This window comes from Gobio gobio (assembly GCF_949357685.1).
Source record: "Gobio gobio genome assembly, chromosome: 20".
Classification (NCBI taxonomy): domain Eukaryota; kingdom Metazoa; phylum Chordata; class Actinopteri; order Cypriniformes; family Gobionidae; genus Gobio; species Gobio gobio.
This window is the reverse complement of record NC_137113.1, coordinates 9,473,957-9,496,199: the sequence shown is the minus strand read 5'-3', so window position 1 is coordinate 9,496,199 and position 22,243 is coordinate 9,473,957. Positions and strand designations below refer to the sequence as shown.

Sequence of the window (22,243 nt, the reverse complement as noted above, 5' to 3'; positions counted from 1 at the left end):
TAAAGCCGCCTCTGACATACAAGTGCAAAAATGAGGTCCCTTTTCCAGCTTATTAATGGTCAAATACACTCAAAAATGTCACAATGCCCATCTTGGTGAGTTTTAACGTAAACACAGTCGTAACCAGCTCACAGGAACAGTGTTTGGGATCCATGCGTGTGTCAGGTCTTAAAGGGACAGAAGTTATTTATTATTCAAACTACAAAAAGACAACCGATCACTTACGAGCACACATATTCTGAATGCCTTCAGCAGAATTCAAATGAGCCATTTTAATCTAGATTAATTCCAAGATTACAGTGAGATTAATCTAGATTAAAAAAAAATTATCTATGCCCACCACTAATATATATAATATTTTAGTGGTGTCAAATGGATTAATCACATATAATATAAAAGTTTTGTTTACATGATATATATGTGATATATATATGTGTGTGTGTGTGTATGTATGTATGTGTGTTTATATGTACACATACACAATTTCTTTTTTTTTTTTATTTAACATAATATTTTATTTACAATTGTGCCATAACACTATAGTAACACTAATAATCATGGTTTCCTCTTTTGACATTTTTAATGGAGTGACAGGTTAAAATGATGCCCACGTTTCAGAGGTAAGTTTCTTTTAGAGGTTTTGTTTTTCAATATCTCATTGATTTTATGTCATTGATTCGTGTTTACATAAAACCTACATATAGTTGTCAAACCATACTGTGACAGGGTTTTAAATAATACAAAGTATGTATAGTTTCGTCCACAGGTGATCAAGCTGTCTTTGTTTTGTGTTACAGGGCAATGATAGTGTTGTTAAAGGCCTCTGAAATAGCCCGTGGATCAAACACCCTTCACTCAGGTGTGAGTTATTGCACCTGGGCTGAAAATGCACCAGTCGTGTGCAGGTGCTCAACAGCGGCTGCATGATCTTCCAAACCAGCCCAAAGTCATGTGTCCAAAAGAGGGATCTGTGAAGCTTTATTCAGTTAGGCAAGTGTCAGTCCTTTAACACCACCTGGATGGATTATTTCCATGCTTCTCACCCTGTAAGGTGTTTATAATGGGAAGTAGTTCTGGCAAAGTGTTACCCGAGCCCTCCAAAAACGGATATTTTTCCCTCATCGGCTCTGTTGTGAACTTCAAGAAACAAGCGACTGACAGGGAAAAGTGTAACGAGAAACAACAAGCTTGGCTTTGGAGGAGGAGAAGTGACAGAAGAGCTTCCAGAGAAGGAATATCAGAAGGAGTCAAGGAACTGGTTCATCTGGAGGAGAGGATGAGGAATCCTAATGCAAAGTTTCGTGCTAAGTTTGATCCACGCGTCACGGCGAGGTACGGATGATGTGCTTACTTCGACTCAGTTCAGAATAGTATACTACCATAATGCAAAAAATAGTGTGCAGAGTATGGGAATTTTCTGTATGCATTTGTAACAGTTCAGTTGAAGTTAAGCAAAAATGTTGTTTTATACACTATTATTCTAAAGTGTAGGGTTGATAAGATTTGCATTTATTTATGCAGTAAAAACAGCAATATTGTGAAATATACTATTACAATATTGTAATATTTTGTAAAATGTAATTTATTCCTGTGATGCAATGCTGAGTTTTCAGCATCATTATTCCAGTCTTCAGTGTCACATAATCCTTCAAAAAGCATTTACTTTAGTTGTATTTTTTTCAGTGTAACACAAACAGAATGTTGCAAGAATCTTTTTTTCAACAACATTAGTGACCACAAGCTGTCAAGCTCCAAAAAAATCACTTTAAATAAACCAAATAAAACTATGTTAATTTGACATGGTGCTGTATTGCACAATGCACTTTAAATTTTCATTGTGACAAATGAATTAGAAATAATCTCAGCCGCCATTTTGTTCAGTCTTTTTCCTTAATCGGGACTCACTTTTTGTTTGGACTGCAGGAATTACGACACTATATATTAGAATTAACATTTTATACAGTGTAAAATGCCTCTCGGTGATTTAAACGCTTATGTAATGAGGTGATGATGTGACAAATATAATGAGGTCATGTGACTGACTGCTGTAGCATGTAACATTCTTTTTCACTTGCAATTCATAGAGAAATAGTAGCCAGTATTCGGTGTATACTCAATATGCTGTAAACAGAAAGATAGTATTCCATTCCTAACGTAACATTTATGAAAGATTCTTGACAATGCAATACACTTTATTACTTTAGACTGGATGACGGAATTAAGATATCAAACACGACATGTCAATTAAAGATCTCTGCTATAATTAAATGCTTTATTATATTTATGAGTCCACCAGTGCCACTCTCAGCATTTAATGCCAGCCTAAAAGTAATAATGAAATGTAATTTATAAAATAATGTGATGTAATTTAATTTGATGCATCCAATTACAACAGCACAATAGTCTCTCATAGCAGATCCTTCAGTGTTCATCAGGGTTATTACAGTTCGCTAAAACTAAAACCATAACAAAATTTAATTAAAATAAACAATAACTGAAATGAAATAAAATATGAACAATCACTTATTTTATCACTTATATAATCTTGTATGGCTTGTTTTATTTCAACTAGTTGCCAAGGAAACCTCGTTTTCATTTAGTTTAACTTGTTGTACTAAAACTACTAAACTGAAACTGAAATAAAAATTAATTTAAAAAAAAAACTATTAATACATAAACTAAATTAGACTTTTAAGTAAACTGAAAATGGGAAATATAAAAATAAAAACTAATTTAAAACATTTAAAGAGGACCTAATATGCTTTTACATTCTCAACTTTCTTTAGAGTTACAAAGTCACTCCAAAGGGAGGTATTCTCTATATCAGTGCGCACTGTTTCTGAACTCTGTTTTCTTCCGGGAATGTCAATATCCCTCATTGTAATAATTCCTGCATATGCTCCAGGCATATGCAAAATAAAAGGGCATGGCCTGGTTGAGTTGAGTTAGGCCTAGTAGTGTGTTGAAACCAAGCAGCAACCTCTGAAGCCAATACGGAAGTGACATATACTGCAATTCATCGACTGGCCACTAGGGACAGGCTCCAGAAGGGAGCAGAATCTCATTGAGCCCCATGTTAAAATGCCCAACTTTACAGCAGAATAAAACATGTTTACAGCCTGGTATAAATTGTGGTTTTGGTCTATACGGCTAATTTTGCCCTTCATGACAACTGTGAGGGGGGTGAATTTTTTTATAACTCATTCGTTGACATTATATAAAGCATTAAAGTTCTGTATAATTAAGGGCATGACCACTTCGAGTGACAGGTGGATAGCCATTTATCTGCTGTCTGTTAGTCATTGCGTCACTTCAGCTCCACCCACGTCCCGCCTTTTTGCCCATTTTCTGTTATCCGGGAGTGACGCGCAATGACGCGCTGCCAAGATGGCAACGGCCATCTTGTCCATACTTTACGCTTCAAAACTGCTCATCAGATTCCTATGGATGACGTCAAGGACACTACGTCCATATTTTTTTACAGTCTATGGTTGAAACTCTGGGTTATGGTAAGGGGCATGGCATTTCTAAAACAAGTTTGAAGCGTTTGACCAATCACATCACACTGGTCCAGCCGACCAATCAGAGCACATTGCGCTTTTCGCAGCTTTGTAGAGACAGGAGCTAAACAGAGCGTTACTGACAGACTGAGAAGAGCGGTGCTGCAACAAGGGAAAATGTGAAATTAATGCTAACTTTTTTTATTTATATAATGTTAATATTTTTTTAACATTTGAACTTGAAACCCTATTCGAGTCCACCCTGAAAACAATGGCCTCTTAAAGGTGCAGTACGCGATTTCTGGTAAACACTGTTGATATTTGAAATCACCAAAACAAACACGCCCCAAATCACACCCGTATCTCCACGAGCGGTGGAGGAGGTTCCAGGCTTATAACAATAATAATGCAAATGAACAAACATGTGAAGATGACACCGTATCTTATCACCATGGACCCTATCGTACACCCGGTGCAATGCGACGCCAGGCGCGACCCAAGTGTTTTTTTTTTGTTGCTAGTTTCAGCCCGACGCAGTTACCATTTTCATGTCCATGCCACATTGTTTAAATAGCAAATGCACTCTCGCCTATCTGTTCGCCCATGTAGGTCTGAAAACAAGGTGTGTTCAGTCGCATTGTTGGCACGTTGCTATTTTTAGGAACTGAAATCGTGTGCCATGGACCAACAAAAACCTGGTCTAAGTCAATGGTCTAAGGCGCTGTCTTTTTTGTGTTATTTAATGTGCGTAATGTGTGTTAGTAATATATGCGCCTATAGACGGATTCACAACGTGCGTACAGTGCTTATTACACACATAGGGACGCGCAGCAGCACACAAACATTTTTAAATATAAAAAATAAAAGGATTCCTCTCTGGAAAAGCGTTCTCCTTTCTGCCATGTAAATAGCGAATCCGCCATGGTGCGAGCGCAACTGGCTTTTAAAGGTATGGGAGATGAGATGATCGGTTTATTGCACGTTATGGCCAAAACACACCCATGACTCACTAAGCGACCAGGTACAGCCCTTTTGGACCATGCACCTGGAGCGCCGACCATTTTTTCCGTCGTTAAACTAGCAAAAGTGGAATCAGAAACACCCTAAGTGCGCCTGCGCCATGTGCTTCAGACTCTGCGCTCAGATCATTAAAATAGAGCCCCATATCGTAGTTCTATGAAACACTCATGTATCAAGAAGAAATAAAGCATCCTCAGCATCTGTTTTCAGGACTTCCCGCTCCTTAACCCTTAAAGACCTAGACAGCAGCCCGCGGCTAAAAATAACTATCGTTCTAAAATGTTTAATAATTTTTAAACCGCTAATCCAATCTGTATGCTGTAAAATGCAGCTTTTCAGAAGTATCACATTTCCTGCCATTGATTATTCAGAGGCTCCGTGGAGAGTGTGGATGCGTCGTCAAAATCTGCAGTATTGATTCGTTAAGGAAACGCATGTGGGTTGTTCCCCTGAGCCAAACAGGGATCATTAGTCCCACCCCCAGATTCGTTGAAACTGTCATCAACTCAACCAATAAACATAGTGTTTGGTCTTTTGAACCACCAATCACATGTTTCTCTGACACAACGTGAAAGTGGGTGTGTATTTGCGTGCATGAAAATTAACCAAAATAAATGCAGAGCACTCTCTCACATAGCACAGTACACAAAAGTCAGTATATTTCTCTATTTGTATGTAGTTTGTGTTTTATACCAATTCAGTGTTGTTATTATAACAATCTTTCTATTTATCCTGAACTTTTTTTGACACCTCTATATTGTCAGTAAATAAAATACACCTGTTTTCACTCAAAAACGCTTAGAATAATATTATAATAAATGGTTATAACTTGCTGAGGGATTGTTACATGTAGACAACATTTCATCTGGAAGTCTACAACAACCAAGTCTAACTTTATAAAGGAAAAAATCCAAACTTCATGAAGTTCTGCTTGAGTTCACAGTAAAAACACAAAAATTTTGCTGCCGTTTTTTTTTATATATATATTCTATTAATTTAATCCATTCTCAGACTAAATAAAATGTAAAATTGGGACTTCAAATGAGCTAGATGGAAACTTCAACATGTCTCCTGTTTAAAATGATATATGACACTTGATGCTAACTGCTAGAATGGGTGAGAAAAACAAAGAAAAGTAGAGGCAGGCGCCCCAAAAATGTTCTAGGTCTTTAAGAGTTAAGGTCTCTCCAGCACTGGAAAGCTTCTCTGATATTAGTGTATTTTCTTTGCCGTCTTTCTCTTTCTATAGTCGTTCTGCTAATCTTGTGCACTGAGCTCTCTCTTCATGAATGTATACTCCCCTTACTGCTGATTGGCTACAAGTATGTTTTGGTGCTCGGTCCGATCCACTTTTCAACAGCGTCTTTTCAAGAATCGCTTACTGCTATAATAAAACTATAATAGTATTTCAATGATCCTTAAATAACACTAGTGTTTATATTCGTTCTAGGTATGATATCAAGGCTCTGATCGGCTGTGGGAGCTTCAGCCGCGTGGTTCGTGCTGAGCACCGGCGCTCGCGCCAACCCTTCGCCATCAAACTTCTGGAGGTCAAAGGCCGTGAGGGTCATGAGGCCGGTCTGGCAGAGCTCGGTGTCCTGCGAAGGGTGAACCACAGCAATGTCATCCGCCTGGCTGAGGTGTTCGAATCCCCACATCGCGTTTATCTCGTTCTGGAGCTGGCCACGGGAGGAGAGCTCTTGGAGCGCGTGGTCGCCCGAGGAACCTTCAGAGAACGGGATGCCACCAAGGCCTTGAAGATGGTGGCCAGCGGGCTGTGCTATCTCCACACTCTGGGCGTCATGCACAGGGACCTCAAACCTGAAAACCTGCTGTACTACCACCCGGGACAGGACTCACGCTTGATCATAACAGACTTTGGGCTCGCTTGTTGGGACAACAAGACGCCGGCCTCATTTCAAAGCAAGGCAGATACGAGTGTTTCAACCCAAGACGCAAACTGCGACTTGTCCTTCAGCACTATAGACTTTGAGAAGAGCCGTCAGACTAAAGATTGGGCTCTGAGGACACTCTGCGGCACACCGGAGTACCTGGCCCCTGAGATGCTGGCTCGGAGACCCTGTAGCAGCGCTGTGGATATGTGGGCGCTGGGCGTCATCACTTACATCGTGCTGAGCGGCTCACTGCCCTTCGACCAGAGCAGCCGACCGCGCCTCTTCAGGGCCATTCTCAGGGGCAGCTACAGTTTCCATGGTGAGGTGAGTGTCACAATGCCTTTCCTCACAGTTATCTTAGAATTAGTTTGAGACAACAAATGCACACATTCTGTGGCCTAAGAAGTATTTCTACACATAATATCCTAATACTTTTTGCGGGAACTATGTTGTGGTATATTTATACTTTCTTTGTATACTCCATTAATGATCTTCATAATCAAAATTGAGCTTGTGATGGCCTAACCAGACCACCAGCACTGAGACACCTGGAATAAACCAGAGCGATGAAACATTCAGCCGAGTGTAAAGTAAAGGGCAAACAGAGTTTGTGTGTGTGGGAAGGTGAAATCTGGTCACCTGTGTAAACAGCCACCAGCTACCTGACTGATGTGTCGCCCACCCACAGCACGTCAGCTTGCTTTGTCTCAAGTGTGTGTGTGTGTGTGTGTGTGTGTGTGTGTGTGTGTGTGTGTGTGTGTGTGTGTGTGTGTGTGTGTGTGTGTGTGTGTGTGTGTGTGTGTGTGTGTGTGTGTGTGTGTGTGTGTGTGTGTGTGTGTGTGTGTGTGTGTGTGTGTGTGTGAGGTGAGATGTGGTAATCAGAGAGGAAGGACAGGGGAGAGGAACTTCACCACAGGGCTTTTATCACCTTTAAACTGCAAACACTCCCAGACACACACATTTCTTTATCACTTCCAACCCCCAGAGCTGTGAAATTATAGGTGCAATAGTACAACAATAATTGCTGTTCTCTTAAAGAGAAAGAACATAAACTATGAATCTCTTTATAATTCTGCTGCTCAGAGACAGTAATCAAGCACATGCTGGAATTATTATTGTTATATTATTTTTTTTATGTATTTTATAGGACTCTGGGACTACTGAGTCGCAATATAACAGGTAGTTGTAGCCTATAATAAGCCTATAATAAGTGGGTTAATATCCACCATGTCATGCCTTTTCATGATTACACAGGCTATAAAGCCACAGTACTGGACCTGTGGTGTATCTTAATTGACTTTGCAATTAAACTTGGACCATATGAGCCATTTGGTTATGTGCATAGGTAGTTGTTTTCATACATTGCAAACCCGAATAAGTTGGCAAAACTCAAAAAATATTTAGATAATCATTTGCCTCAATTTTGAATTTAAAGTGTAATTAAGCAGAACTTAAAATATTTGAGTAAGCTAATTCATACATTTAACTTAAAAATATCATGTAATCGCAAATTTTAGTATAGTGGAAACTTGACTACCTTTAATAACTAGCTAATTCAATAAATGCCACCTTGCTAATTGGTTACGCAATACTTTGAGAGCATTAACATAGCATAGCACTTGCTGAATGAGGACAGCATTATAATACATTTCACATATATCTGTTCTCAAGCTAAGCTCATGCTCCACTCATCACCATGGCGGTAACCCTACAAAAAAACCAACATAGCAGAAACTCTTCTAAACTAGCGTAACAAAACATTAAACACTACTAAATCTCCCACTTAATGTTAATCTTGCACACAAAAATAATACTTAGTTCTGGCATTTACTGTCCCTTTTCTGTGTCATGGCAAAGCATGCTGGGAAATAGAAATCCCAGCCCAGTTTCAGTTAAATTTAAGTTTGTCTAAATTAAAATGAACAAGTTCATAAAACTCAAAACAATGAAACAATTCAGATTACTTAAAATACTCAAAACAATACTTAAAACGTGTGAGTTTTGTGAACTCAAAAGAAAAAGATAGTTCTAAATACTCATAAAGGTTAATTTGATTGAACTAATTTGTTTAATTTGAGTTGGCTTTACTCAAACCAATGAATTATTTTGAACGTTAGGGTGTGTGTGTCCCCGTGTGTGTGTGTCCGTGTGTGTGTGTCCGTGTGTCTGTGTGTGTATCCGTGTGTGTGTGTGTGTCCATGTGTGTATCCGTGTGTGTATCTGTGTGTGTATCCGTGTGTGTGTCCGTGTGTGTGTGTGTCCGTGTGTCCGTGTGTGTGTCCGTGTGTGTCCGTGTGTGTATCCGTGTGTGTGTGTCCATGTGTGTATCCATGTGTGTGTCCGTGTGTGTACGTGTGTCCGTGTGTGTATCCGTGTGTGTGTCCGTGTGTGTGTGTGTCTGCGTGTGTGTGTGTCCGTGTGTGTATCCGTGTGTGTGCCGTGTGTGTGTGTGTCCGTGTGTGTGTCCGTGTGTGTGTGTGTGTGTGTGTGTGTGTCCGTGTGTGTCCGTGTCCGTGTGTGTGTGTCTGTCCGTGTGTGTGTCCGTGTGTGTATCCGTGTTTGTGTCCGTGTGTGTGTGTGTCCGTGTGTCCGTGTGTGTGTCTGTGTGTCCGTGTGTGTCCGTGTGTGTATCCGTGTGTGTGTGTCCATGTGTGTATCCGTGTGTGTATCCGTGTGTGTGTCCGTGTGTGTGTCCGTGTGTCCGTGTGTGTCCGTGTGTGTATTCGTGTGTGTGCCGTGTGTGTGTGTGTCTGTGTGTGTGTGTCTGTGTGTGTGTGTGTGTGTGTGTGTGTGTGTGTGTGTGTGTGTGTGTGTGTGTGTGTGTGTGTGTGTGTGTGTGTGTGTGTGTGTGTGTGTGTGTGTGTGTGTGTGTGTGTGTGTGTGTGTGTGTGTGTGTGTGTGTGTGTGTGTGTGTCCGTGTCCGTGTGTGTGTGTCTGTCCGTGTGTGTGTCCGTGTGTGTGTCCGTGTTTGTGTCCGTGTGTGTGTATGTGTGTCCGTGTGTGTGTGTCTGTGTGTGTGTCCGTGTGTCCCTGTGTGTGTGTCCGTGTGTGTGTCCGTGTCCGTGTCCGTCCAGCTTTACCATGCATCCATATACCATGCATCCATATCACCTCTTAAATAAACATGTTTTAATTTACAAAAATAATAAATTTTCATATTTTTGGTAGGAAAAAGTGATTAAATAGCTGATAATAAAAATGTATAAAAAATAAAGAATAAAAACAATTTAAAATCCACAAAAACTTAGTTTTAACAATTTGAAACATTATAGATTAAATAAAATATTATATTATTTAATAAACAAAAGTACTCGCATACATTTGTGTTTTGTTATTTAAATGCTTTTTTTTGTTTTTGTTTTTTTGGTGCAAATTTTAAATTAATTTTATAGTGGCCTTGTTACATGTAGTTACCAAGCCTGCCACACGAGTCCTGAAAACTGAAGCCAAAGTTTCTTGATCCCCCCCAGGTGGCTGGATGCAGTATAGCTCATAAAAGCCCCCCTCCTTGTAATTTAATGGGACATAGACAAACAAAACGATCAAATTACACTGCTTCTCTGAGTAAAGTAGTCACTGTGGCACTAACGGACATTTTTCAGGTACTTCGGGAGGAGATTGGAGCTTTAACTTTAAGCTCTACATTTCCATAACTGTTTATTTCACAAAAAGCTGTTGATTAGGCGGGAGTGTGGGCGGGACCTTGATATTGCGTCTCACTACTGCGCAGACTCGAGACCCAAGATGTCAGCGCCATATTTGAACACTGGCGTCTTCACTTACATCAACGGAAGAGAGTGAAGGCGCGTCGTCCATCTTGTTTTTACAGGCTATGGTAGTTACTAATAACTAATTACGTGGTAACAAGGACACCTTAAAATAAAGTGTAACCAAAAATGTCTTTCTTTTCAGAAATATGTAAAAACGGCATAAATACAGGTAAAGAATAAAAACTACATTTGTAAGAACTTGGTACATGCAGTTTTGTTTCTGGTTTGCCAACGGTTTCTGATTTATTCATGTTTCCATGGATTTTTCATTTGCATTCTATTTTTAATCTCTGCGGCTACTTATATTTCCTGTATGTTAATGTTAAAGGTAATCAAAACATCTTGCAGTGGCGACACACTGTGCGCTGAACACACCTGATAATTTAGCGCAAATGTGTTTCATCTCTCTCATTTAATACTACACAGATGATACTCACACATTTATTAAAGACTCTGGAGAACGCTGCACAACAAAGTTAAAAAACAACTTAAAATAAGGCCTGAACCTTACTTTCATTAAAGCCTAATTTCAGAATTCATTTTTTATCTGCGCCTCGCTGTGAATGCGAATGCTGCGCTATGGTGTGTAATTAGAAACTGGTCGGCCATCCTTTATAGGTTAAACACATGCAGGCACGCAGCGCACAGACCCATGTTTCTGCGCAGATATACATTTAAACACATGAATACACAATCACTCTGCAGGACAGAATGATAGATTGAACCGCAGAACACCAGAGGTAGTTGTTTGGCTCTCACTATGTTTTATTGATGTCACAATTTCTCTCTTTTTCTTGATGAAATTGCTGGATTCTTTACTTCAGTTGACACAGACCACAGCAAGACTAATGCATGTTAATGTTTTCTTGTAAAACTCACACACACACTTTCTTTTTTGAATGTTCCCGTGTGTTTGAATGAAACTTGCTCTTTTAATTCCATTCGTCAGCAGCAGTCTTGCAATTGTCAATTTCATGGCTGATTAATTGTCATTTAGTGTGTGTGTGTGTGTGTGTGTGTGTGTGTGTGTGTGTGTGTGTGTGTGTGTGTGTGTGTGTGTGTGTGTGTGTGTGTGTGTGTGTGTGTGTGTGTGTGTGTGTGTGTGTGTGTGTGTGTGTGTGTGTGTGTGTGTGTGTGTGTGTGTGTGTGTGTGTGTGTGTGTGTGTGGTCCTGGTAAACCCTACTTTGTGGTGACAAACTGTCAAAATGGTTGGGTTTTTTTTGGTCCCCATGACGAAAGCAGCTTATAAATCATACTAAATTATGTTTTTTGAAAATTTAAAAATGCAGAAAGCTGTGTGTGTGTGTGTGTGTGTGTGGGCATGTTTTTGTGAAATATCAGGACACAAATGTGTATAATGACATGGGTATGACATAGGTATTACAAAAAGAGGGTGAAATATGAGGACGTTCCCCATGTCCTCACTTTTCAAAATGCTTATAAATCATACAGGATGAGTTTTTTTCACAGAAAGTGAACTGCACAGTCTCCTGTGAGGGCTAGGTTTAGGGGCAGGGGCAGTGTAAGGGGATAGAAAATACGGTTTGTACGGTATAAAAACCATTACGCCTATGGAATGTCCTCACATTTCACAAAAACAAACGTGTGTGTGTGTGTGTGTGTGTGTGTGTGTGTGTGTGTGTGTGTGTGTGTGTGTGTGTGTGTGTGTGTGTGTGTGTGTGTGTGTGTGTGTGTGTGTGTGTGTGTGTGTGTGTGTGTGTGTGTGTGTGTGTGTGTGTGTGTGTGTGTGTGTGTGTGTGTGTGATAGACATCAAGAGAGGCTATGTTCAGATTGCAATACTAGCTTATTACTTCCAGAGCGGCAGTTTAGTATGCATATGCTAAATTGTCATGTGACCTCATCGGGTTGCATGTTTACTTCAGCATGTGACATCCAGTTATCAGTCTTTTAATGCAGTTTGTTGTGAACATGTCTGTGCTTTTTGCAGTCCATGCAAATAATAAGGAAAAAGGTTTTAAAATCACAACTAATATTATGAATTTTGTGCACTATTCTAACTGTAGGATTTAGGGGTGTGACGAGATCTCGCGAGATTAAAATGTGACGAGATTTCTCGCTGACTGAAAAGCTGAAAAGCTGTATTTATTTCATATTGCCATGACAGAGCATGAGGGTGAAATTAGTATGCACCACTACATTGTTCAGTCCTTCCAGAAAAATGCTGAATTTTTTTGTGATTGTTGCGGGCAAAAATCCTTGATTTTGCGGCACATTTTCTTAAAAAATGCAAAGGAATATGCGGGATATTTATGCAATATTATGCGATGAAATTGCGGGAGCTACAAAATCGACATCTGTTAAAATAAGTGCTTCCAATGCACAAAGTGCAATCTCTTACTGTATATAGTTTGTATATTTTAGGCTACAATAAAACAAAATATATGATAAAACACCACCTCTTTTCATTTTCATTAAAAAAAATATGAAACATATTATAGCCACACAAATGTAGTGCAGGCAATGCATATTATCTTCAATGCATGTATATAACAAAACGAAATATAAAAAAAGCCGGCCTCTTTTCGTTAACATTAAAAAAAGAAAACATTTTAAACATTAATATGTGTGCATATATAGGCTATGATTATCACTGTAATAAAATGAACATGACATAAAACACAACCCAGTCTCTTTTTGTAAAATGTCAGTTTATGTGTGATCAATAGCCATTATAAAAGTATAAGTAAAAGGTATAAGAAGCTATACAATAAATAAACAGTCCTTCCAGAAAAATTTGGGGGGTTTTTTGTGATCGCTGCGGGCAAAAATCCTTGATTATGCGGCACGTTTTCTTAAAAAATGCGATCGAAAATGCGGGATATTTATGCAATTTTATGCGATAAAATTGCGGGAACTTGCAAAAACTGCAGTTTGATGAAAAAGAGGAAAAAAACACTACATCACAGAAAGTGCTGGGAATATTTAAGTTCTCATCTTGTTTTATTGAAGACCTTAATAAACACATGGCTCAAATTTACAAAACATTGAGTCAAATTGAGTTACAAAAATTGAGTCAAGTTCTGTAGCTTTACAAAAGGAATATACTACAACTTCTGAAAAAATGAATAAATAACTTCCTGTTTTACAGAGGTAGCTACACAAAACAGACATTTGAGTCCTTCCAATGCACAAAGTGCAATCTCTTAAAGGGTTAGTTCACCCAAAAATGAAAATTCTGTCATTAATGACTTCCCCTCATGTCGTTCGACACCCGTAAGACCTCCGTTCATCTTCGGAACACAAATTAAGATATTTTAGTTGAAATCTGATGGCTCAGAAAGGCCTCCATTGGCACAATGCACTTTACACTCTCAAGACCCATAAAAGGTACTAAAGACATCTTTACAAAGTCCATCTCACTACAGTGGTTCTACAATAACTTTATGAAGCGACGAGAATAGTTTTTGTGCGCAAAAAAAAACTAAATAACGACTTATATATTGATGACCGATTTCAAAAAACAGCATCATGAAGCTTCGAAGTGTTATGAATCAGCGAGTCGATTCATGATTCGGATCGCGTGTCAAACTGCTGAAATGGCTGAAATACGTGACTTTGGCAGTCCAAACCGCTGAATCGAATCACTGATTCATAACGCTTCGAAGCTTCATGATGCTGTTTTTTTTTAATCGGTCAACAAATCGGGAAACTGCTTTGCGCTGTCTTTTGCTGTTATTTTTGTTGGCAAATGGGAATTTGCGTGCTTCATCATGGTTTCACCGATATCTATGGTTTCACCACGGAGTTTGCAGCTTTTCGATGACGTTCGCGTCGGGTAATTACGTCACTTCAAAACGTTCCCATGGCAATAGGAGGAAATGGTGGCTCTTGTGTTAAGTAAACAAAAAAATGTAAACTTTCTGCTAATATATATGACCTTTTTGCGACGAAAATGCGGGCATTATGAAATCATGCTAGCCCCGCATATTTTGCACGCGGAAATAGGCAATTTACGCGGCGAAAGTGCGGCGTATTTGAAAAAATGCGGCCCCCGCATAAATGCGGACTTTGGCTGATTATGCATTAAATCATGCGATCGTATAATCGCGTTTTTCTGGAGGGACTGAATAAAGCAATTCAGTCAAACAAAGTCAGCGCTAGGAGACTACAACGGTAAAGTTTAATAGCTTAAAAATATAAAGTTATGAATCTTCACTTTGCCCTCAGACAAAACGATCTGTCAGGGAACAAATTATAGATTAATGAGAGCAAAGATCAGCCGTTAGATCTACACTAGACGAATCAAATCTTATGTTTAACCACTACAGAGACATCAGAGCCAGCGGCAGACGGCAGAAGGACTGGCCGAGTTAAGGCTGCTCTCGCCGGGGTTAATGAGCGCTGAGCGCCGCTGATCCACTGGAGCTCACAACTCGGCAGATTAAATTTTCAAAAAGGCGCTCGCTTTATAAATAAACTACAGATTTGAGTAGTTTTTACACAACTACATTATCGCCTGAAAAGGACTTAAAACTATATTTTGTGAAACATCAACACTACCAGAGGGCTCTCGCTAAGACCCATTCATTTAGCCACCAAGGGGCAAGCTGGTATTTCAGACTTTTGCCGAATCCAGTAGGTAAGACAGAGATAACATCTTTTTTAGATATGAAGGCTTCGAGTGTTGTTCTTTGCTCGGGTTTTAACGAAAAGGAAAAGTTTAAAGCGCTTAAAACAGCCGCTATAGCTGATTCGAACGAATGATGTTCCACGGCAGCATCCATCTTTGTAATGTACAAAATCTGCTTCACCGTCGCTGCGCTGTCGTCATCGTGTAAAGCCCGCCCCAATGTTTCTGATTGGTGCCGCGATTTGGACGGATTAGAAATGGCCTTGAATGGGCTCTTTGCCAGACTACTTGCAGAGTAAATCTAAATTTGCCGGAAGTAGTCGGTTTTTTCACAAGCTAGCTGTTGGCTGTATAGACCATTGATATACATAATAGGCCTTACGGCGGCGAACGTCATCACCGGCAGCCATCTTGTCACTTGCAAGCTTTCTGGCGGGCTCCTGATGTAAGGTGAGTGATCTGAACACAAATACTCTTAACTCGCTGAAATCCGGACGGATTTACAAATGGTTTGTTTTTTTACAAACGTTATTAACGTGGCTATAATTCTGGATGCCTGAACACATTATGAATAATTATTCATAAGAATGCAGTGTCATAATTACATCTCTGACGTTTATAACAAACCAAACAGTTTGAAAATCGGTAGAAAATTGAGCAAGTTATGGTTATTTAAAAAGTACAAGCACCATTAAAACACAATGTTATGAGTGAGCGAGCTGACTGTGACAAGATGGCCGCCAGGTGCGGACGTCGACCTCCATTGGCCAGAAGCGTGGACGAGACATCTAGCCTTTATTATGTATATCTATGGTAAAGACATTTGAAATAACTGAAAGCATTTGGCGAAGTGATATGGAACTGTAATGCGGTCAAGAGAGCTGCCTGGAACTACGTTCGCTGTGCGTTTCCCAGAAAATAATTGCACACCTCAGAACAGCCCCGTAGTAAGATTAGTTAAAACATTTCAAAATGCTCCTGCAGACTATTTTTCCAGTCATGAATTTTGTTATGGAGGATTTCTTAAAAATACTGTTCAAAAATGAACCCCGTCTTGAACCCCGTCTCATCTCGTCTCGTGATGTAGCTTATCTAATCAGAATTTAGAGCCAGAATAATCTTATCAACTGTTTTTGTGCTGTACAGTTAGGAAAATACAGTGGGGGAGACAGGGGAAAAAACCCTGAAATTAGATCAAATGAACAGTAAGATAGCTAGTGCTCGAACCCTTATTCACACAGTGCTCAATCCCTTATTCTTGCTTGCTTTTCTTGTTTTTCTTTCGGTTATACCATCAAATAAATCCCTCTGAGAGCTTCTCAGAGATGGTTATTAACTCCTTCAAATTAGCGGTGAGTCACAGATCTATTCAAAACCGGTGACATTTATTGACTAATGTCTTCACATTCAGACTGCGACGAGGCGCAAATGCCATGTTGTATATCTAATGCAGCTTAAGAGGCAGAAGCGTCGGTAGCACAGGTCACTGGTGGTCAGACGGCGGCGGTTCGGCCTCCATTCAGGCAGAATCCGTGTCTGTGTACTCAGTGACATTTACAGCCATACATGTGCTGTGTTGGTTCTCGGATCGGTAATGATGCTGTTCTAAACACAGACTGAATGCAAAACCAGCAATGAATGGAAAGCAGACTTGGTTTTCATGCAGGGAAAGTGTGGGCAGGAGGGTTTGCAAAGTTGAGTTGAAGATATTTCATTACTTAGGGTCTTTTCAAGGCTATTAAATCACACTCAGATCTGGAAAAACATCCTCTCCAGACAATTGGCGGTGATTTCAAAAAATTTTAAAAAGGTTTTTATAATTTCTTATTTATATTTATTTCATTAGATTATTTATTTTATTTGATTGTTTTATTGACCTTGGCATTTGGCATTTACTGTATGCACATTTCAATGTATTTTTATTATTTTATTTTAAGCATTGACTGTATGGCACATTTCAATGTATTTTTTTTTTATTATTATTATTTTATTATTTTATTTTAAGAATTGACTGTATGGCACATTTCAATGTATTTTTATTATTTTATTTTGTTTTATTATTTTATTTTAAGCATTTACTTTATGCACATTTCAATGTATTTTGATTATTTTATTTTAAGCATTGACTGTATGGCACATTTCAATGTATTTTGATTATTTTATTTTATTATTTTATTTTAAGCATTGACTCTATGGCACATTTCAATGTATTTTGATTATTTTATTTTATTATTTTATTTTAAGCATTGACTCTATGGCACATTTCAATGTATTTTGATTATTTTATTTTATTATTTTATTTTAAGCATTGACTCTATGGCACATTTCAATGTATTTTGATTATTTTATTTTATTTTATTTTAAGCATTGACTGTATGGCACATTTCAATGTATTTACTATTTTTATTATTTTTTATTATTATTTTATTTTAAGCATTGACTGTATGGCATATTTCAATGTATTTTTATTATTTTATTTTAAGCATTTACTGTATGCACATTTCAATGTATTTTGATTATTTTATTTTATTATTTTATTTTAAGCATTGACTCTATGGCACATTTCAATGTATTTCAATGTATTTTTATTATTTTATTTTAAGCATTTACTGTATGCACATTTCAATGCATTTTTATTATTTTATTTTAAGCATTTACTGTATGCACATTTCAATGTATTTTTATTATTTTATTTTAAGCATTTACTGTATGCACATTTCAATATATTTTGATTATTTTATTTTAAGCATTGACTGTATGCACATTTCAATGTATTTTGATTATTTTATTTTATTATTTTATTTTAAGCATTGACTCTATGGCACATTTCAATGTATTTCAATGTATTTTTATTATTTTATTTTAAGCATTTACTGTATGCACATTTCAATGCATTTTTATTATTTTATTTTAAGCATTTACTGTATGCACATTTCAATGTATTTTTATTATTTTATTTTAAGCATTTACTGTATGCACATTTCAATATATTTTGATTATTTTATTTTAAGCATTGACTGTATGCACATTTCAATGTATTTTGATTATTTTATTTTATTATTTTATTTTAAGCATTGACTGTATGGCACATTTCAATGTATTTACTATTTTTATTATTTTATTTTATTTTATTATTTTATTTTAAGCATTGTATGGCATATTTCAATGTATTTTTATTATTTTGTTTTAAGCATTTACTGTATGCACATTTCAATGTATTTTTATTATTTTATTATTTTATTTTAAGCATTTACTGTATGCACATTTCAATGTATTTTTATTATTATATTTTAAGCATTTACTGTATGCACATTTCAATGCATTTTTATTATTTTATTATTTTATTTTAAGCATTTACTGTATGCACATTTCAATATATTTTTATTATTTTATTTTAAGCATTGACTGTATGCACATTTTAATGTATTTTGATTATTTTATTTTATTATTTTATTTTAAGCATTGACTGTATGCACATTTTAATGTATTTTGATTATTTTATTTTATTATTTTATTTTAAGCATTGACTGTATGGCACATTTCAATGTATTTTTATTATTTTATTTTATTTTATTTTAAGCATTGACTGTATGGCACATTTCAATGTATTTACTATTTACAATTTTTATTATTTTATTTTATTATTTTATTTTAAGCATTGACTGTATGGCATATTTCAATGTATTTTTATTATTTTATTTTAAGCATTTACTGTATGCACATTTCAATGTATTTTTATTATTTTATTTTAAGCATTGGCTGTATGGCACATTTCAATGTATTTTTATTATTTTATTTTGTTTTTATTTATTTATTTTATTTATTTTGAACATAATCACAGCAACTCTGCTGTAAGAAACCTTGATTTAACGGGTGCTTTATATGCACTGTACTGGTTTTTAAATAAATTATTTATTTTATTTGATTGTTTTATTGACCTTGAGCATGTATTGTCTGGTACATTTATTTATTTAAATTTTTGGTTCATTTATTCATGCAACATTAACATTGCCCACATTCACAAATCACAGCAACTCTTCCCAAACCTCTTTTTTTTTTGTGAAAGAAACCTTGATTTAAAATTATGTATGGACTTTTATTATGCTGACAAACTCTTTCTCTCTCAATCTCTCTCTTTCAGCCATGGAAATCAGTATCTACATTGGCCAAAACCTTCATTGATCGCCTCCTGACCCTTGATCCCGAGCACCGTATGACCGCTGAGGAAGCTCTTAGGCATCCGTGGCTGGTCAGCATGGCAGCCTGTTCCTCTAACAAGAACCTACACCGCTCCATTTCCCGAAACCTCCAGCGGCGGGCGTCACGGGCCTCCTCTCGCTGCCCCAGCTCGGGCTCTACTCCCGGGTCACGGATATCGATGAGGTCTGGGTCACGGCCAGGTTCTGGGCCGAGGTTAGGGTTCAGCGACAGGTCGCAGTGCCTGAAGATCGCTACTTAGTAAAGGGTCAAGGTTTGGCCAGTTAGCATGGACCCAGTATTTGTTTTTGTTTTTGACCACTACAAGATTTCTCTGTGAAAGGCCCAAAGTGCTATAAAAACAGCCTGTTTGATTATGAAAATGATCAATAAAATGACTAACATTATAATTGGACCTCCGGGAACAAAATTAAAGGATTAATAATGTACATGATCCCTTAAAACTTAGATAAACTTTAATGCAGAAATGCAGACCCCTTTTTTAAAAGGTGCATCATGTGTGCATCCATACTAATATATTTATGATGCATTTGTGCTGATAGAATCTTCAGCATATTTGCGATCTCCTACTCATGATGAACAGCGAAGGAGTTTAAAGTATCCTCTATAAAAAGAAAACCTCAGATCAGCACCTCTGCTCGGTTCTCCCACATTCATTCCTTCATTAATCAGATGAGGATGAGCTGATTATATAAACCATTCTATTTTAAAATACACATTTTTACACCCCTGAAGAATCGTGCACCGGACTAAAATGCAAATGGGAAGGGAGTGTAACCGCAAATGGTCTGATCTGCACATTTTCTGTCATGCTTTTCTTCATATTATGGTTTTTACTTGCAGATGAGCCCCTATAGATTGATTGTGTGAAGAAATTAAGACTTTTATTCAGCAGGGATGCGGTAAATTGATCAAAAGTGGCAGTAAAGACATTTATAATTATGAAAGATGGAAATTTTAAATAAATGCTGTTCTTTTGAACTTTCTATTCATCAAATGATACACAGTTTCCATAAAAATATTAAGCAACACAACTGTTTTTTTAAATTGATAGCAGCAAATCAGCATATTAGAGCATATTCGATAATGTGACACTGATGCTGAAAATGTAGCTTTATCATCAGAGGAATACATTTCATTTTGAAATGTATTAGTTATTTTGAATTGTAGCAGCCTAATATTTTCACATTATTACTATATTTACTGTATTATTGAGCAAATAAATGGTGAGCAGAACAAAAACATTCAATAACATTAGAAAAATATTACCGTATTGTTCCAAATATAAGACGACCCTGATTATTAGACGACCCCTTCCCCCTTTTTAAGATGTAAAAATAATTTTTGAAGACATTTATAAGGAAAATGCTTTTATTTGGAAATAATTTTCATTTTTTATTTTTGTATTGAAAGTAGGGTAAATACTGGTAAAATGTAACGATCACATTTAAAAAATGGCATACCATAAAAATACCCTGTAGCCCATCTGAATTATATTATATAACAATATATCCATCTCAGTGCAAACCATGTAGCCTACCAACATTTAATTAACAGAAGAAGTGAAATCTGATTATAGTTTTGAAAGCGAAGCATGTAAAGTCACGCGGTTTCTTTGACTGTAAGTGTTTTTAATTGTACGTTTTTTTGTCTTTTTGTGCTTGCGATCTTCGAGCATTACACTCTGACACACTATATTTCTTGGCACACCTGTTTTATGTGTATTTTGCGCCACCTATTGTTGTGGTGTATTATTGACGTAAAAATCTAGACCCTAAATATACTGTATACTGATCAGGCTTAACATTATGACCTATTATCCTAATATTGTGTTGGTCCCCCTTTTGCTGCCAAAACAGCCCTGACCCGTCGAGGCATGGACTCCACTAGACCTCTGATGGTGTGCTGTGGTATCTGGCACCAAGATGTTAGCAGCAGATCCTTTAAGTCCTGTGAGTTGCGAGGTGGGGCCTCCATGGATCGGACTTGTTTGTTCAGCACATCCCACAGACGCTCGATTGGATTGCCAAGTCAACACCTCAAACTTTGTCCCTTGTCAAACTCGCTCAAATCCTTACGCTTGCCCATTTTTCCTGCTTCTAACACATCAACTCTGAGAACAAAATGTTCACTTGCTGCCTAATATATCCCACTCACTAACAGGTGCCGTGATGAAGAGATAATCAGTGTTATTCACTTCACCTGTCAGTTGTCATAATGTTATATCTGATCGGTGTAAGACAAACCTGTTTTTTCAGATGTAGCCTATTTCTAAGAAAAAAGTGTTGTATTATATTCGGAACAATACGGTGCCAACCCCACATTTTTTAACAGTGCTGATTGAAAACAGGATACAGAAAAAATGCTCTAATGCAGTAGCATTCGGATATTTTTAAGTTTGTCTTTAGTGTCCAAAGCTAAAGAACAAAGCAAATAATCTTGACGATGGGGAGGCAAACTGTTCAAACTGACATCAATATAAGAAGAGGATTGTCATTTCACTTTCTGTTCAAGGACTTTTGCTCAAGGACTTTGCTCTGTTATAAAGGTTACATGTTTTAGTGTTTCAATATGCCATGGAACATTCTGAAAGCACCAATCAGTGGAAATAATGTGGCTCAATGTTAAAAAGGTCCATTCAGCAGAGAACTTTACTCCCGCATAGCTCAACACTAGCCCTCTTCTGACATGAAAACTGTTTAAAAGTTGTCTAAAGTTAGACATTTTGAGTAGTCTTTTTCCTTAAGTGCTAAAAAACAAGACAAGCATATAGTCTGCAGACATTTTGACTTGATATTTGACACATTAGGGAGTTATGAAGTAGCTTTATGGTGAAATATGGAAATATGGCCCTTGTGGAGAAAGAGAAACATAGGTAGTGAGTGCCCTCTGTTGGACAATTATTCAATTGCATGGATTTTTTTTCTTTCTTTTTTTTTTTACATTACATAAGTAGGAAAATGATCTTTTTCTACAAATATATGCATCATTTTGCAATAAATATGATATGTGATAAAATTCTGTTAGGGCTCAAATTTTCTCATGCTTATTATATTACTGAGAAACAAACGGATACATTTTAATTTCCTCACCACATTACGTAGATGTAATCGTCCATTTTTTTTCCTACCCATTAAATGTGGATCTTAATTAATTTTGCGTCTGTTTTCTTTTGCTCTGGTGGGAAATATTTAAAAGTCTTCAATATACAGCTTCATAAGCTGTTTTTTTTTTTCCTGCATTGGGC

At 37.2% G+C, this 22,243-nt stretch overlaps 1 protein-coding gene across 1 annotated transcript; it reads left to right on the top strand.

Moving 5' to 3' along the window:
- Positions 1 to 886: 886 nt before the first annotated feature.
- On the top strand, positions 887 to 19,237 carry LOC307143737 (serine/threonine-protein kinase H1; the record flags this gene model as incomplete). The annotated part of the gene is made up of 4 exons (XM_079845498.1): positions 887 to 970; positions 1,052 to 1,332; positions 5,971 to 6,739; positions 18,920 to 19,237. 4 exons carry the CDS (start codon positions 887 to 889, stop codon positions 19,235 to 19,237), a joined length of 1,452 nt encoding a protein of 483 aa, XP_079701624.1.
- Positions 19,238 to 22,243: the final 3,006 nt, after the last annotated feature.